Raw genomic sequence first — 17716 nt, forward strand, 5'->3', positions numbered from 1 at the left:
TAGTTTCAATTGAACTAATCTACCACATATATTTATCACATGAAAATCTTTTGATTACTTCTTAAGGTGAGTATAAGAATTCAATAAATTTTATATTCATTTTATCATTCCGGAAACGTCCGTTATATATTTATAAGGAAGCGTATACCTTGTTTTCAAGATAATATATGTCAGATTAGATGAATTTTCCTAAAAATCCATAAAAAAATTTCTAACAAAAATTTGAGTATTAAATTTTGTTCGTGTAGCTCCCTAAATCTCATTGACATGAATGAAGGTAGCAAAGGTGCATCATTGAACCCAAATACCGTAATAGACGTGGTATTTCTGCAACTCTTGTATGGACTCCCAAGCGAACCTCTTGATGATATATCAATATGTTATTCTTTCATTGATTTCCTATTTTTGTCAACTAAGGTTTTTCCATTTTTATCTCTTCGTTTTCTTTCTTCTTTTGTTCTAATTAGTCCAAATAAATGGGTTTGATATGATATTAATGGTTTAATGGTTGTTCTTTATTTTGAAAAAGAATTAGTTTCTTTTCCTTTCATGAAATCTATTCTTGTTTATATTGACTGCCTGGCTTGTTTTGTTGTGTTAGCTGTAAAGATGATTGTTTGGGTTGCTTTGAAGATTAAATTGAACATTATCTACAAAAGTGTAAAGAAATACTAGGTCAAAGTTGTTTCTTTTCACATTGTATTCTTTATGATTTCTCATCTTATAAAAATAAGAAACTCCTACTTTAAGATTTTGAAGTCATATATTATGAACCCACCAACTTAATCCGTAAGATTTTTTGTGAAAGTTTTCATATTACAACCGCAAAAGAGTATCACGCATACGAAGTATGATCTGGTTATGTCGAAATAATATTTGATCGTGAGTGTTTCGGTGTATCATAAAAGAATTTGCATTTGAGATATATAGGTAGTATAAGAACTCTCCATGAAAAATAATCAAACCAACAATCTATTATATAAAACACAAAGTTTTTTGCTGACTGGGACAAGCCAAAAGACAAATCCGGTCGTTGGTTGTGAATTTGATATGATTCACACCCTTTGATCGGTTACCCACCCTAATTTTTACAAATTTATTGACCCACCAAAAGACAAACCCAGAGATAAATCTGCTCGTCCGTGTTTCATTACATTGAATCTTACCGTTAAAATTTTCAACGTTAAAAGTAACCTAACGTCTTTCTCTAAATCACACCGTTGAGATGTTGGCCCTCCATATCTGGCCGTCAAAACATCTTATTTTTCCAAAATTGTGAGGGAAATCTTTCCAATTCAATCTTGCCAATTCATGCGTTAGGGCATTAAATCTCTCTCAATGATCCATTTGAACGGAAATCTTCGGTTTCAAAACATCTCTCTTCCAATCAATCTTGCCAATTCAGAAAATCATGCCTGACATTAAATCACTCTCAATGATCCATTTGAACGGAAATCTTCAGTTTCAAAACATATCTCTTCCAATTCCTAACGCCCTAATCCCCTTGGTTCCATCCTTCAAGATCACTATAAAACTAAGCTTGAGAAACTCAGTAATCACCCTCCTTCAAAAATTGTCTGCAGATTGGTAAGTTTCAATTCCTTATTTACTTTGTAGTTGTTTTGTATTTGGTTTGTAGTTTCTTTCTATAGAGAAATAGTTGGTTTGTAGAAATTACTGTTGAGAAATTTGTAGTTGTTTTTGTAGTTTCTTTCTATGGAGAAACAGTTGGTTTGTAGAAATTACTGTAGAGAAATAGTTGGTTTATAGTTTGTTAGTTTGTTCCTATAGAGAAATTTTGTACTTGGTTTGTAGTTTGTTTCTGTTGAGAAATTCCAATTGCACATAACATGTTTGAGAAAACTCCCCAAATAGCTTACACCCTAGGCTAAATTATAGTTCATTGTTTTGCTTATAATCATGGAAACTTTAGGTTGACTCTTTTACATTTTGTATCCAGGGTTTACATATTGCATCCGACAGTGTTCTCGACATCTCCAACTTCCATCGTTACACAAAGGTTAGTACCATTGTCAAGTTCCAATTAATGTTTACCAACACTGGTTTGATTGTTACATAGTAAGCATAGTATAAACTTAGACAACATTAACTAACGACTTGCCTCTTTTCAGTTGCTTCAGCTATCTCTGTCAAGTCAGATCCACAAGGACCCACGGTTCATCATTTGTTACATCCAGACCCTTAACAAATTTGAAAACCAATGTCTGAAAATACCTGTTGAGCCCATTTTTTTTACAAAAAAAAAAACTTCAATGACGTTGAGAAAGTTACTGGAAGATGTTCCATGTTTAAAAATTGCCCAAAAAAGTGTCGTTGTAATTGCCACCGACCAACTGTTGTGATTCCCACAAGTTGTACACTAAACCATTACTGAAAATGATGATAGGTGGGAAGTCCACAAAAGTCCCGAAAAAGCTTAGCCGAAGGTGGTGATTGAAAAACACACTGAAAGCACCACATATGGTTTATGAATTACTGTGTTCTAATTACTCTGGTCTATTATGTACTAGCTTCCGATTATCCTTTTATATGATGAAAAACTATTTCAACCACTGAAAAATAGCATTTTCCTGCTCTTTCAAATTCTTTTTGTTAGTTGTGGTGGTTGGCTCTACTTTTGCCAATTCAAGAGAGTTGTGTTTATATTAGCCTATTAGGTGATTCAGGGAAAATCTGAGTTATTATTTGGCTATCAATTTGGCTTAAACATACCTGAACAATGTTCAATTGTAAAACAGAGTTGGATGTTTCATAAGTGTTTACTTGAAACTCATATAAGTTTCCACTTGAAACTCATCAAATGTGTGCTCTCAAAGTGTTCTTCCCCTGTTTCTTAATGGTTTTCATCATCATTTTAATTTGCAATTTTCATTAATAAATGAGAACCCATTCTTTCATAGTTATAATATGCAACATTGAACTATACCCATCAGATTTGTTAGAATCCGTTCTTTCATAGTTTTAGTTTGCAATTTTCATAATATATGAGAATCGATTTTGAGTTTATTGCCTCTCTCTCTCTATATATATATGTAGGTGACATCACACTGATTGAAGGTCTAAGCAGAGCTCTTATGAAGGAGAAAACTTTTGTCATCTGGTAACCAACATCTTTCATCTCTTTTGACAACCTAAATGCTATATAGTTGTTCTTAATTTAATGTCATGTTGAACATATCTTTAGATGTTCATGTGGTGTGTCAAGGTCTAAACAGTGTACAGTTTGTAGTACCTATATTTTGGAAGTTGGGCTCTTATAGTTACTAGCAGGCCTACGCCTTCAACCTATTGCGTACATGATCTGATCGGTAAAGGGTGACATATGCTATTGTTACATGATAATATTTCCACTAAAATTGTTAATTTTTATAACTTGATTTGTATTACAGTGGTCTATCACAGTTAACTTTAGAGTTATTGTAGTAGCATATTTTTGCTATTGGTTGACACAAATAAACCTTGTGGTGAAGGGAAAAGAAGTGATGGTTCATTGACTTGGGTCTAGAAGAGAATTGGATAGGATGTCGGATTTTGCTGACATAAGGTATTTCCTTAACAGGTTAGGTAATATATAGATGGTTATGGTATAAAGTTCCGACAAATTTATCAGAGACGGTATCAGGTTTTATTAGTAGAGTGAAAGTCAATCTATTTAGAGGTTTTTACCAAGAAAAAGATACTTTTATCTTTTTGATGAAAGAAGACAAGTGATAGATAGTTCACTAACTTGTGCCTAAAGGAGAGTTGGATTGAATTGCCGATAAGGAAGTTATTTGGTTGAACGTTCCAAGTTCCTGTATTGATCAATGTGAGATTTCTTGAAAACAGGTCTGCAGAAGTGTTGATTTGCCAAGGGTCTCCTGTTATAGCAATGGTTTGTTCTTGAGATGAACACATGAGATTAAATCAATCGTTGTTGAAGATTATCGTATTTTCTAGCAAAATTTGTTCATACGTTAGTTCAATTTAGCTTTTGCTGATGAGTTATCTATCAATGGATGTATTTTGAAGTATTATTTTTATCATGGTTGCTGATTTTTTAATTTTATTATGAGAATTTGTTTCTAGATTAATGTTGTAATTTGGTTTTCTGTTTCTTATGTCTTTCACATAACGCATTGTAGATCTTTTGGTTTTCCTCCTTAATGGTGTTTCTACTTTCTATTTATCTTTACTTCCTATTCATGTTTATAATATGTGATAACTTAAAAACTTTGGAATTGAGAAACAAGTTTTCGAAATCATTGAAGGAAAACATAAGATTTGAAGAACGTCATGTAAATGAGACCATTAAGAACTTACTACTTTCATCTGAGTATAGACTTCAAATTTAACGTACTCCATGGATGCGATTAAATTGTTGGTGAGTGCTGACCAAGACAAACTCAAATACAAATTATGGTACAAACCCAGAGACAATTCTGACCGTCCTTTACAAATCAATTCTGAGGGTAGAGAAACAAGTTTCCGAAATCATTGAAGGACTTAGTACTTTCATCTGAGTATAGACTTCAAATTTAACGCACTCAATGCATACGACTAAATTGACCGTGCCCTATGGGCACGGGTTATACCTAGTAAATAAATAAAGCCCATTCAACTTATTTCCTTTTCTTTCTCTTTATTTGTTCTTATTGACAAAGAACAACAACTCTACAAGAAAACTAGAGAAAAGTTGGAAAAGGGTGGAAAGAAAAAACATTGACCATCAAAATACCATTTTCACAAATGCTTCAAACAGAGCTTTTAATTATTACCTGATCTAGATTTCTACTCTTAGCTTCAAATAGAGCACAGCTATGAGACTTCATTTCATAAGTTACAACACCTTCGATCTCTTCAGTCACGTAAGCACCTTCTGTTAAGAAAAACCCCGGAAATGGAAGGCTTGTATCGACTAAGCGAAACCATGACATTCCTTCAGGAGGTGGAGGTAGATTACAAGTCTCTGACTGTTCACTAGAATTGAAGGCAATAAACAAATCACCCATCTTTTCAGAAGAATCAGAAGTTGAGTTATTAATATCTTCATCTGTCTTCAATATCATCGCTAAGAATTTGCTCGATGGGTCTTCCCATTTTGGTTCAGCTTGGTTGCTTCCAATCCAGTCTATGTTTTCTTCTAGTACGAAGCTTCTCTTCTGGAGAAGATCGTGTCTTCTCTTTCTGAGAGAACTCATAAATCCGATATATTCTGTCATTTGCACACCATACGCAGTTTCAAGAGCATTCCAATCAAATGGTTTCCTTTCACTAGATAAGGATCCATTTGAAGATTGACCAAACTCATCTCCCATGTTTAGAACAGGAATACCTAATGAAATGTATAAGATGAAGAGAAAATTACGGATTTGTTTAAGCCGTCTTTCAAGAACGACAGGTTTACTTGTTGGGCCTTCAACTCCGCAGTTCCAACTTAATTCTGAAGTAAGCTTATCAGAGCTGAAACTAACCAAGTCCACAAGAGGAAGTCCAAAGTTCCTTGTAATAAAATTTAAAGAGAATGCAGGTCCTCGCCCCTCGAGGAATAGGTCACCACTTCCACAAAGCCGAGTTGCAAGATTACTAAGAAGACCTTCTCCCCTCAAAAAGTTTTTCACATCTTGAGAATATCGTGTATTCATTTCAGCCCATCTCTTCCAGTGAGGAAAACGAACTTCGTTCAATGACTTGCCATTGGGATCCCAATAATCAGCGATAATCTTAGTCTTAGATAGTACAGGATCAAAAGCGATGGCCTCAATCAAAGGAGGTCGACTTAAATACTCACCATTTGATCCTCTTAAAAGTGTTGAGGCATTAATGAAAGAGAACCCATCAATGTGAAACTCCGTCACCCAATGTCTTAAGCTATCCAATATCAACCGCTGAATAACAGGATCATTGCAGTTTAAGGCACTTCTCTGTCTAGATTCTGTAGATTCATCAACAACATAATAGGATGACTTGTGAAGTTCGGAGGTAGAATCTCCATTCTCTGTAGTAAGGGTAAAAACAACTTCCAGTAAAACCTCTATATTGTTTTTGTGCAGATTTTTTACCATCTCTTTCATGGAGTTAATAGCCGATACGCCATCACTAACACCTGCATATAAGTCTGTAGGTGAAAAGAAATTATATGGGCAATAAGGTCCTTTTTGCTCGTTAAAAGGAAATATCGGTTCTAGCATGATTGCATTCACACCAAGAGCTTTAAAATGGTGTAACTTCTCTGCCAAACCAGAGAAAGTCCCTGCAACACCAGAGGGTAATTTACTGGACTCGTCGTCCGTAAAATGTGCCACATTTAGTCGGTAAACCACTAATTTTTCCATAGGCAAGCAAAGGTGGACATCGCCACTCCAATCAAAAGCGGGCACTGTACATAAACACCCAAGAGACTTAACCAGTGAAACCGATCCAAGTTGATCAGAGAATGAACTTTTTAAGATCTTAGAATAAGGGTCTAGAAGGACATTGCTTAATTGAGATGCTTCTCCTTCGCCCTTACATCGATATCCGTAGTTCTTGTATGCGTGAACACTTTCCATTGAAACATGCCAAACATCACCTGTGCGATTAACATATGGATCCAAATCAATCTCTAAGGAGGGTTTGTCTGTCATGTCATTGTACAAGCACAAAACCATGTTTTCCATGTTTCTTGAAACCACAGCAAAATTCACCGAACCATTACCAGAGAATGAGATGCCCAAAGGGGCAGGATACCCTCGACCAATACCCACAGGCACGCAAAAATCCGTCTTTCTGTGAGATTTTATAGCTGAGTTACTTGAAGCATCATCTCCTAAAGATCCAAGTAAGAATGAGAAATAGAAAGGTGTTTGATTCAATTCAAATTCTAGCTCTAATGCAGACATGGCGACAGATTCTTGCACGAAAGGTGTCTGAGTGGTACCTGATCGGCTTCCAGGAGAGGAACCGTCTTTACACATGACCCAATTCATAACCAACTTACCCTCTGAGACCCATTGAGGCAACGACGAAACCTCAACATGAACTACATATTTCGTATTTCTTCTGCCAACAATTACCTTAACCTGCCCACCAATTTCGGTTCTAAAGAAATAACTCGATTCATTCTCTAGTTCTTCAGTAGTGATTGTATTTAAGTCAGGTCCTGTTTGATAAGATTGTGACGCAGCAGAAACTTTATAATCCACAGAAGAAAGCTCACGACTCCTTGTCAAATTCATTCCACATTCATCAAAAAATAGGTTTCTTCCTAAAGCTTTCACTGTCCGAATGTATTTAGTTCCATTATTTCGATTACTAAAACAGATAGAAGTTGGTAACTTTGACAATTTAATTCCTTCATTTGTTAGATGTTCTCCATTTATTACAACAAGTCTTGGAGGAAGATTTGCCATTGGTTCTTGAAGAAGATGAGCCTTCCAAAACTCGAAGAGGATTTGCCTAGTGAGTTGTCAGTCTTCTGCTGTTTGGAACCATGAAAATAAGTCAACTTGAATTCCTACATTAACAAAGATAACTGAATGAAAGGGTAACTTAGGTTTGCTAGAATGAGTGATCTTATAATCAATCAATGAGTTAAAACCTGATAATGGGTATAATCACAAACAAAGAGCTAGAACACTAAACCTAAAAGTAGGGTTTCATCAATTAAACAATTCTCATCATGAGAAATTCAACAAATTAATTACAATTTAAGTGAAGTGAAAGCATAAATGAGTGAATTGGATCAAACAATGAAACAACTGTAAATGGAAAAAAATAAAAGACCTAGTTTTTTAGAAATCTCAGCTGTGGTAAATGTTAACATTGATTCAATTAAAGCTCAAAAACCCATATAACAAATCCCAATCGGAATTAAACAATCTTAAAATGACATAGAGGGATCAAGAAACTGAAATTTTCAAAAAAAAAAAAAAAAAAACCATTTTTTATCTTTTGCAGATTCTTGTACTTAATTGAAGTGGAAAATCCAACCAAAATCTAAAAAGGGCATAGAAGGATCAAATATCTCAACGATCAGAGAAGAAAAAGAGAAAACTTTCTCTCTCTCTCTCTAACCTTTACAGCTACTATAGTTGAGCCTCAACAGTTCAAGTATTGATTCAATTGAAACTCAAAATGCAATTAAACTCTCAAGTGACAAACACACCCAACCATAATTCAAAAATCTTAGAGAGAGAACTTACGGGGAAGTTTTTCCAGCAGAGAAGCACCAACTTCTTTGATAGTCCATGAAATGTTTAGAGAGAGAGAGAGAGAAACCAATACCACAATAAGAGAGAGATTCGACTTGAGATCCCAACTCCCAAGCAACACTTGTTTGATATACACAAATTCCATTTTCTCTCTCTCTATAAAACTCTCTTTTACTCTACCGCACAAATCCAACTCACAAGTAATCGTCGTTCGATCATCATGTATTTTCACTCGTACACCATCGGACGGCTTACGATTTCTTAGACGTTTATAATCCACGATGGACAATGTGTCGGTAGTCACCCACAGGCCACGGTCCATCTTACAAGTTTTTTACGAAGTATCTTTTAGAAATGCATTAATTCTAATTTTGTCAATCGTTTTTCAACCATATGGAAGCTTTCAAACCATAGGAAAATGTTACAAGACTAATGATATCACATATAAGGAAGAAATAGAAGGGGAGAAAAACGAGCAAGGAAGAACAATAAAAGATATCAATAACTGCACAAGTCATCTTCTTCTTTCTCATCGAAACATGTAAGAACATTAAAGTACAGTGGAAACACATTGCACAATCTAGGATCTTCTGCCTATGTTTTATCTTTCTCTATAACATCGACGATAATTTCATAAATTATAATCTACTATAGTGTGAGTAAAAGAATCAACATAAGAGAAGAATGAACAGAAGAAAAGAGAACCCTCAGTATAAATTGATATACTGCAGGAAATTGAAAATGGAGTTTCTATAGTTTTAAGAACCGGTGTCTGAACCAACTTCAGAACCGAATTTGCTTTGAGCAGGTGTACTTCTATGGGAAGTTCTCTTTGTTGCTACAAGAGGGTTGTTTTCTTCTTCGTCAATCGCGGTTGGTCTCCCGAATATATCATCCTTGAAGACAGGATGAACGTAAGCGTCTTGAAGGTATGTTCTCAAATTCAAGTTTGGCTCAGTTGCGCGTTCCAATGTATCTTTCACCATTGCATCCTGTACCAAAGATGATAAAATTAGTCTCCAAAAAGTGGAAGGCAGAGATAGTTCTCGTTAAAATCAAATTTTATTGACCCACAGTAGAATGCTCGAATAAGAATATGTCGACTTGATGTAACATCATTCTCCAAGAAGGTTAGGTTTACTGCCAGTCTGCCACTAATGTCATTAGGCGGAACTAGGACTTTCTATTAACCTAGGCGAATTGATGTAAACCCGAAGAAAAGAATCTCCCTATTTATCCCCTCTAACATATAGTATGCTAGCATAGAACTTATCAGATTGTTCCATTTGACAAACCCGTGTTAAAGAAATAAAAGGTTTTGGATATACACGAAGTAGGTAATAGTGATCTTTTGAACCTAGATACCATTAGTAAGTGTTTACTGACCATGTGATACTATTTTAATAGGTAGAGGAAATAATTACTAACCTGTAATGGGAATTTCACAAATGCTGGCTCGAAACGACCTTTGCAGAATCTATGGAACCAGATGGTCAACACAGGAAGAGCAATAAGCAACGGCGTTGACTGCTCAGCATCTTTTGAACTCATTAAACCCATCAGTAGAAGTTGTGATATTACCAAGCCAGTAATCAATCTGCCATGAACATCTGGCCAGAATGATGCCCCACTCTCATATTTTTGGTCATAAACATTTATAATCTAGCAAACACAAAAATGACTTCTTAAGTTAGGTTGCATCTATCAAATAAATAAGTAGATAGACATCAGAATGACTACAATTATTGAGGGCAATGTCAAAAAGCTTTGGATCAAGAAGAACGATAGTTTTATATCATTTATTTATGTCCGAGCCCGAATTTCTAGGGTAAGGTTCCCTAACATGATAGAATGAGAACTATAAAAGTAGCATGGTCCAGATAACATATGACTAATTAGTGAAATGGTTAAACCTTTCTTGGGCGTGAGTCAGTGTGTGGAGTATGTCTTTGAGTGTGTGTGTGTGTGTGTGTGTGTGTGTGTGTGTGTGTGTGTGTGTGTGTGTGTGTGTGTGTGTGAGTGTGGGTGTGTCATGTGTGCGTGTGTGTGTGTGTGCGCGTATGGGTGTGTGTGCCTGCGCATTTGTAGATAAGTAAATAAGTTGGTAGTATGAGATTGTTATTATATAAAAATGTTCAACAAAGGAGAAGTTTCAAGGTTTACTTCCAGATTGTAGTATACTTTATTTTAACAATGATCATGGTTATCTCAAAAATGGACGATGATTATTATGCAGTTTCTCTTGAGGGGTTAGTGTGGATTGGCGGTACGTACAAAACCTACTATCACAACAATGAAGTGCCTGTGAAATTACCTGACACTGTAAGATTCATATTTAGGTTTAGGTTATATTCTCTAATTACAACTTGTATGCGGTAAGTAATTTCTGACACTTTGACGAAAAAAAACACTAACTAGAATGGATATATAGTAGCTAACATACCTGGTGACGGAAAACCAAATACGCGAAACCGAAGAAGACCAGAATGAAAGGCAGAAGGATTGGTGTGACAACAACGTAAACAAGTCCAAGCAAGAAATATAATTGTATTCGAGGTTCATTAGAAGCAAAGTTCAAGCTTCCAGGATCCATTGCCTGCTCTCTGTCTTGCTCTGTCTTGACCAAGAACGTATTCTTCAGGTGAAACAGAACCAGCGGAACCAGTCTAAAGATCTCCCCAGCAATTCCAGCCCAACCATCTACCATTATATATGTAATAAAGAAAGTTCCTTTCATAGGAATGGATACACCAACTGTTCTTGGAATCCTACACAAACGAACGAAAAGGTTAACCATAAAGGGTTTGTTAGTTAGAAAACGCAGAAAGCGTGCAAGAATTCCAAATCAAACAGTTTCCCGGGAAAATGAACTAAAGGTTATATTCTTTTCCATGACCGACTCGTATAAAGTTTTTATTCAACTTAAAAAGATCTTCATTATGACCCCATTGACAATGCATCCACAGTCTTGAACTCTAAGCAGTGATAAATGAACGTACAATGGAGAATATCACACAGGAAATACGATTCATCTCACTGATTTATAGCTGCTGATTCTACTGTTGGAGTAGAGATGATTATATACAAAAACAGAATGCTCAAGCATGCATGTATAATAATTTGTCCACCATGAATTCAAAAATGAAAAAGAGAATATTGAACAAAGAATTGATCAACAAGCCGATTTTTTGTGAAATGATCAAATGAAATAACATGTAACTATGTAAGCAAGTAACATACTCAGTCGCGGACTGGTTTATGAAGGTATTGAGTTGTTCAAATGCCGTTCCTGTTATTACGCTCCCCAGAAACACATTCACAAGTACAAATAGGTAATATTTCGCAGCTGATTTCCTTTCTAAACCCGATAGTGATGTGTGACCTTCTATCTTTGACATAGTCATGATTATTGTTGGTAGAAGAATGAGAAATATCTTTAACGCGATTCCAGGTAGAAAACCTTGAATCACTGATTTGACAACCGGCCTGCGTATAAGCGCAAGTGTAAGACTTAAATGCTAAGAACAGTATAGCAAGTGAAATGAAATTAAAGAAGTGCACTTACTTTTCTATTAATGGTTTTAAGAAAGGTAAGACCTTCTCGATCCCTTCAATGTTTGCTAGGGATTGAACGAATGCAATGGGGATCATAAAGAAAAAGGTTAGGAAAAAAGTTGCAACTGCCATAACTAACTTCCGAACGGAGAGTTCAACAAATGGAATTGCAAGATTGGTCCAATAGACATCACGTGGCTCGGGTGCCCATTGAGTCAACCACAATGTCGGATTGCTTGATTGCTGAGTTTGAGCACATACTGCCGCCCCCCATCGAGATTTGAATGAAACAAATGCAGCAGGCATTATAGCCTTAGGATCACAGATAACCCTCTCCCTTTCTGAGAGTTCCTGGATAAGAAGTGATTTAGTCGTGAAACAAAAGAGTAAGAAAAGCTAATAGGTAACTGATGAATTAGTAGGAAATGTCTACTGGACCATAAACAATCTAAGATGTTCAATGACAAACATTAATCAGTAGATAATTCCACGCATATGCCCTTGGATAGACATGGATACTCTTATTAGCATTCAAATGTAGTAATGAAAAGTCAATCGTAGAAGCCTAGAACATAAATGGATGCAATATAATTAAATTGCTAATAAGTCAATCCTGTGCGGAACTCAAAAGGTTTGAGGATTTTTCCACAAAGTTTACCCAAGCTCGTTAATTTAGAGCGTCGTAGTATACTGTATACGACAGTGGATTTACAGGTCTTTCGTGAAGATCAACTGAGATTAACTTAAACTTCAGCCCAGATACAAAACTTACTTCTTTAGATAACTTATCTATCTCGTCAGTGTAGTAGTCGATTGCATCCACAGTTTCCCCCCAAAGGCCAAAAAAACCTGTCTATATAAAAGATACTTCTATGAGATGATGGACTCATGTATTAGTAATAACTAGTATGCAAATACTGTTAGAGAAAGATTTACAATTAAACCTTAAAAAAAAAGATTTACAACAGCGGTACAAAAGGACTAGTTGAAGAAGGTTCCCTATATTGCGGCTCATTACTTCAATTGAAAATCATTTCGCTTTTTTATTGGAAATCTCAAGTGGTTTATTAGATTTAGATAATAAACAGATTTGAAAGATGATTTATCGTGTACAGGCAAATACCTTTGTAGTAGGCCTCTTGCTGGATTTTCGCTCATATTTGTTTTGGTAGTAGGCAAGTCGATTTTGTAAACCTTTCTTTTGCGCCACCATTTTCGCAAGAGTATTTGCGTTGTACACAATCTAAATGCCAACATGTAACAATAAAGAAAAGCAAATCACTTCTTAAATATGTGAATGTGAATCCATTAGTGAAATACAAAAAATAGGCATGACCTGATATACAGATATTTTCAAATTATGCTTATGACATGATAGGCTGATAGGCAATAGATAATCCTTTTTTAATCCAAAACATGTGAAAGTGCTACTTCGGATCGATCAAAACAAAAATGATCCAGCCTATGTACATACATACCTGATGAGAAAGATAATGATCAGGGTGATTAACACAAAAGAAATGTTCAACGTGCTCGCTGACTGACTCGTATGCATCTGGCGGGACATTCCTCACAAGAACCTGAAAATAATTGGGAAGCTATTCAGAAACAAATAGAGTTCCAGCAACCATCCCCATCTCCTTTTTAGCAGGAGATGAATCACATTAACATGCAGGTACAGACTACAGATAAGACAACTATCACAGGACTGCAAAATCTGTGTATGCCAAAATGACCAATTGCCTGCATCGAATTAGAATTAGGAGTTCATCTCAAGTTAAATGGAGTCCAGAATAACTAAAATCTTAATTGGGCACTATACTAAGAGAGCCTACTTCAAAGAGTTCATCTGAAAAAGACATTTCAGATTTATCCTGTCAGAGTACATACAAGTTACAATAACAAACAAGCATAACCGCCATCTCCTTCTCTTCCCAATAGTCCTATAGCAAAGGTATCAAAGGCCACTTTTTATTTCTTGACCTATTTCCTTTACATCTTAAAAGGGCGTAGTCATTCCACATGTATCTGGGGCCCTGGGCAATATCATAATTTTGGCCATAACTCAAACAGCTCATGTCATAGTTAGTTGGAATAGATTGACTCAAAAAGCTAATGATCTGTTAAAACCAGTAAAAAAGAATACGACAAGAACCTACATTATGCAGTATATCAATTTGCATATTTTTCTATTATGTCTGAGACTCTTTACCACAAAACCCATTTTATGATCCCGGGACAACCCTATTGCTATAATTCTTTCTGTCATATGTAAAACTTATAACACTGCCAAAATGCCAAGTTTTCGATTTACCTGACACCCTCATGGGGGAGAAACACAACCAGTAAGGAGAAGACTAGAGCAGTCTTATGGGTAAATACTTGAGAAATAAGCCACGGTAAATAGAATTAAATCATGGAGTATAAAATGTAAATATTGCTTTCCTAAATATTCCAATTGGCCAGTTGTAATACAAATGGAATGAGTGTTAGTCTATATAGTTGTAAAGAAATTATGATACATGGCTTGAGGTGCTAAAACGAATCAAATTTCGCACACTCAACTCACCGTAAATTGATCTGGACGACGATTTTCAGATGCAAGAAACTGAAGCCTCATATTTGCTATTCTCTTGTATTCATGATATAGCACATAGCATGTCCAAAATGTAACTACATAAGCTATTACTAAGTGAGCCCAAAACCTGTTAAGGAAACATATCTTCTTAGCAGAGAAAAAAAAAAGAATCAACACCTATTCATTATAAAAAGATCCAGAGCGATGCAGCAAATAATTAAAAATAATTGTCATGCTATGGATTGATCTAAGACATCGATTCTGTAACATTCTCCTGAGAGATAATGATTTGTCATTAATAGGAACATAGCACTACAAAAAACGTAGCCAGTGCAGTTTTTGCTTTTTAGATGAATTTTCTAAAGCTTAACAAGGATTTTATATGATACCAAACACTGGTTTCTGACCAACCTTTGCACTTTCCTTTGGCAACCTCGGTTGCGGCCTTAGTAGCAAGGTCAGTTGAATTTAGCACGCATTCGTCATGTAACTTTGTGCTATATGTACCAAATATACTGAGAATTTTTGGAAGAACGTGTGTCAAATATTAACTACCCAATAGACTCTACATCAATTTGTAGAAGTGGAATATGCCTATTTCAGGCTATGTCCTTTCTAAATTTGTTTTGAGTTCTTCAAATGAAGAGCCTTTATCCTAAACCATGAAGATATGTGGTTTGGTGTGTAACTATTATCTCTCCATTAACGTGATATCGACTACTTACTTACATAGGAGTAAATTAGTCAGAATATGGATAAAATCAAGGGAAGCATAGTATCAGTTCATTGCCTAAAGCATGGTGGATGTAACTTTAGAAGGAAACATATTATTATATTAATGGCTTGATATTATTGATATTCAGCATATGGCAAGGAAAATAAAAAATCAGACTTCGCGGATAACCTATTCATACAATTATGACAATCATGAAGCAAAGAGAAGATAAAAAACCAAAAAACCAAAACAGGTACTCATCCAAAAGAAGTAACATAGTCTTACCTTTTTGATCCAGGCCCAACATTTGATATGGATAGCTTGTCAATGTCACTGAAAGTTAAATCCTTACTCTTCTCTAGTGTTTGATCAGTCCAATTCACAGGTACCAAGACAGCAAAAGCGAGTAAAGTTACAGGGACAAATATCTTCAAACTGCATATCAAGATTACTGGAGTCAGATGAACCTAGAGAAAGAAAAGGCAAGAAAAAGAATAACATGTAAATGGACTAGTAAGCACATACTAAACTATTGTATAACTGTAACATTTATTCAATGAAGACTCGAAATGGAAAAACTTTCTGCTAAACTATCTGCAACTTTACAAATGTTACGACCGCCTATGGAAACCTCATCTACCAAAGGATAATTTGACAAGGTATTAAAGAAAATATAGCAGGACATGATTATGTCCGGATACATACATATGAAAGAACTTCGTTAATAAGAGAGGGGGAAAGAAAAGGAATTTGACAAAACAACTTATCGGAAACTCACCCAAGAAGATAAATCCGAATATACACTGCAGAATCAAGTCCTGCATGCTCTATAAGCTCCAATTCCGGCATTTTCAAAGCAGCCGGCATCCAATTCAAAAACCTTATATATGTGCGAAAATCTAAATTAACAAATTTGTTTACAAATGCTCCAGAATGAGTCGGACTGCCTCGTATACCCTTGAGGTACCATTTAGGGAAGTAAACTCTATCATTGTACGGTTGAAGCCGTAATATTGCAAATGCCACAAGGAATATAATAGCGGACAGGAGATTTATAGCTGCTGAAGTACCGATATCCGAAAGTGTAGCCATATTTTTTCCTTAATTATTCACCTCCTGAAATTTTGAAATCGACGCAGTTATGTTAAATACCGGTATACACAAAAAAAACAGCTTCTAGTATTCGGGTTTTATGAAAAAAGATTCATTCTGAAGCAAGAACGAAGTCTTGTTACACAATTCATATTTGTGAGGTTTAGGATTGTATTTATGCATGTATGACCACAGCACTGTTTGCAACTAAACTTAGTCACTTAAATCTAGTTTGGTCCTCTAGACTAACTCTATCAACTTCTCCCTAATATTAAGAATTGCAACTTGCTATAATCTTTAGAAGTGTTTCTTTTTCCTAAGTTATAATTTCTTTAAGCACTACAAAAACACTGGAAAGGCTCAATTAACTCACTTTCTCTTATTCAAAACTTCTGAAATTCAAACCATCAGCTCACCACTCAATACCAAACAATTTATCTACCCAAACCCCAAGTTATGTAAAAAATTCCTGTAACAAACCCACAAATCAATCTTGATTATCTTTTAGCCTTAATTTCATTCACATAAAAACCCATTCAAGTTCTCCTTCTCATTTCATATTTTAGAAAAATCTGACAGAAATAAATCATTCTCTTATATCATATTAACGTGTAGCTTCAAAATGCAGACACTTATACAATGAAAATACAATATCAACAACGATAATAATATGATTTCATTATACATCTTCAAACCCTTTTCAATTTTTTTTTTAGCTCAAATACACAATAAGCTAAAAATCGTTCCAACTTACAGAAAATTAAAAGCTCACTACGTAAATCCTTCAAACAATAACAAAACCAAATCAAAATCATCAAGTTTTATAAAACTTACCTAAAATGTATCGGTTTTCAATGCGATGAAATCAATAACTTATACCTCTGTCTCTTGAAAACTCGGTTAATGAAAAATAAACCGGTTAATGATCTCTTCCGATTCGATTCGTTCGAACAGAGGAGATACGTATTCAAAGAGAAAAAGAGAAGGGTAGAGAGATAAAGTTAGGGTTTCCGTGGGAGATGATGAGCTCCAGGTTCGATTTTCAATGTCGCTCTGTTTTTTAGAGAGAGAGAGAGAGGACGGCAACGAGCGCGGAACGGTTTTCTGTACGCTTTCTCACTCTCACATTCCGCGGCACCGCCACGTTCCCCGCTCTTCCCAACTCTTATACGCTTTTGAATGTCACGCGCAAAATGCGGGATTTTAAAGCCCGAAAATTTTATTCCACCGTCGATCTTGCCATTGAGATCTTACTGATAATATCTTGAGATTTGCGTAGTTGTGAGATGTGAAAAAGAAAGAAATTTGAATCTTTTGGTTCCAAAAGTATCCCTAGGATAGTACTTTAATTGCAATTTTTGCCCTGAATTTTGTTTGTTAAGGAATTCATTCAAAGATGATGAGTTATTTAACAGCTAATACCTGATTTTTTTATCTTCTTTTGATGAGTTCATCAAAAGATTTTTTTTATCTTCTAACAACTGAAAAAAGTGGAAAACAAGTTTACTATTTTTTGAAAGTTTTTTTTTTGATGAAGGAACTATTTTTTGAAAGTTGGATTTAAGCTTTTCAAATTGTATTGGC

At 35.3% G+C, this 17716-nt stretch overlaps 2 protein-coding genes and 1 long non-coding RNA gene across 10 annotated transcripts; 1 reads left to right on the plus strand and 2 right to left on the minus strand.

Annotated features, from left to right (window-relative positions):
* The first annotated feature begins 1214 nt into the window (after positions 1-1214).
* On the plus strand, positions 1215-4181 carry LOC147570072 (uncharacterized). Of its 2 annotated transcripts, none has more exons than XR_015238965.1 (4): positions 1215-1587; positions 1961-2020; positions 3058-3121; positions 3581-4181. It is a non-coding gene; the product is annotated as an uncharacterized LOC147570072 (long non-coding RNA). The 2 variants fall into 2 exon arrangements; XR_015238966.1 differs by having other exon boundaries at positions 3850-4181.
* Positions 4182-4625: 444 nt separating this feature from the next.
* On the minus strand, positions 4626-8436 carry DBE1 (debranching enzyme 1). Of its 3 annotated transcripts, none has more exons than XM_086656654.1 (3): positions 8184-8393; positions 7368-7456; positions 4626-7316 (listed from the first exon to the last, which is right to left on the minus strand). In XM_086656654.1, exons 2-3 carry the CDS (start codon positions 7389-7391, stop codon positions 4755-4757), a joined length of 2586 nt encoding a protein of 861 aa, XP_086512780.1. In that variant the 5' UTR covers positions 7392-7456; positions 8184-8393; the 3' UTR covers positions 4626-4754. The 3 variants fall into 3 exon arrangements, with proteins under 3 accessions (XP_086512780.1, XP_086512779.1, XP_086512777.1); XM_086656653.1 differs by having other exon boundaries at positions 7368-7739; XM_086656651.1 differs by having other exon boundaries at positions 4626-7456; positions 8184-8436.
* A 254-nt stretch (positions 8437-8690) lies between these two features.
* Positions 8691-17542, minus strand: LOC147570074 (hyperosmolality-gated Ca2+ permeable channel 1.7-like). 5 transcript variants are annotated; one of them, XM_086656644.1, is made up of 13 exons: positions 16967-17309; positions 16506-16601; positions 15819-16156; positions 15326-15475; positions 14317-14452; positions 13226-13327; positions 12871-12990; positions 12520-12600; positions 11758-12098; positions 11433-11678; positions 10636-10960; positions 9621-9854; positions 8691-9184 (listed from the first exon to the last, which is right to left on the minus strand). In XM_086656644.1, the coding sequence occupies exons 3-13, from the start codon at positions 16130-16132 to the stop codon at positions 8951-8953; spliced, it is 2283 nt and encodes a 760-aa protein (XP_086512770.1). In that variant the 5' UTR covers positions 16133-16156; positions 16506-16601; positions 16967-17309; the 3' UTR covers positions 8691-8950. The 5 variants fall into 5 exon arrangements, 4 of the variants coding, with proteins under 4 accessions (XP_086512770.1, XP_086512769.1, XP_086512771.1 ...); XR_015231387.1 differs by lacking the exon at positions 16506-16601 and having other exon boundaries at positions 9621-9802; positions 16967-17283; XM_086656643.1 differs by lacking the exon at positions 16506-16601 and having other exon boundaries at positions 16967-17542.
* Between the last annotated feature and the right edge of the window lie 174 nt (positions 17543-17716).

Source organism: Eschscholzia californica, unplaced genomic scaffold (assembly GCF_041429995.1).
Source record: "Eschscholzia californica isolate CP2 unplaced genomic scaffold, dmEscCali1.0.p SCAF_1, whole genome shotgun sequence".
Taxonomy (NCBI): domain Eukaryota; kingdom Viridiplantae; phylum Streptophyta; class Magnoliopsida; order Ranunculales; family Papaveraceae; genus Eschscholzia; species Eschscholzia californica.

Excerpts from the sequence above, each read along its gene's own strand:
- DBE1 (XM_086656651.1), bottom strand. The coding sequence starts at position 7,391 with ATGGCAAATCTTCCTCCAAGACTTGTTGTAATAAATGGAGAACATCTA.
- LOC147570074 (XM_086656643.1), bottom strand. The coding sequence starts at position 16,132 with ATGGCTACACTTTCGGATATCGGTACTTCAGCAGCTATAAATCTCCTG. Across the intron at positions 14,453-15,325 it reads GTTGGGCCTGGATCAAAAAG|GTTTTGGGCTCACTTAGTAA; the intron begins GTAAGACTATGT and ends TTTCCTTAACAG. Across the intron at positions 9,855-10,635 it reads ATTTGGTTTTCCGTCACCAG|ATTATAAATGTTTATGACCA; the intron begins GTATGTTAGCTA and ends TGTGTTTGCTAG.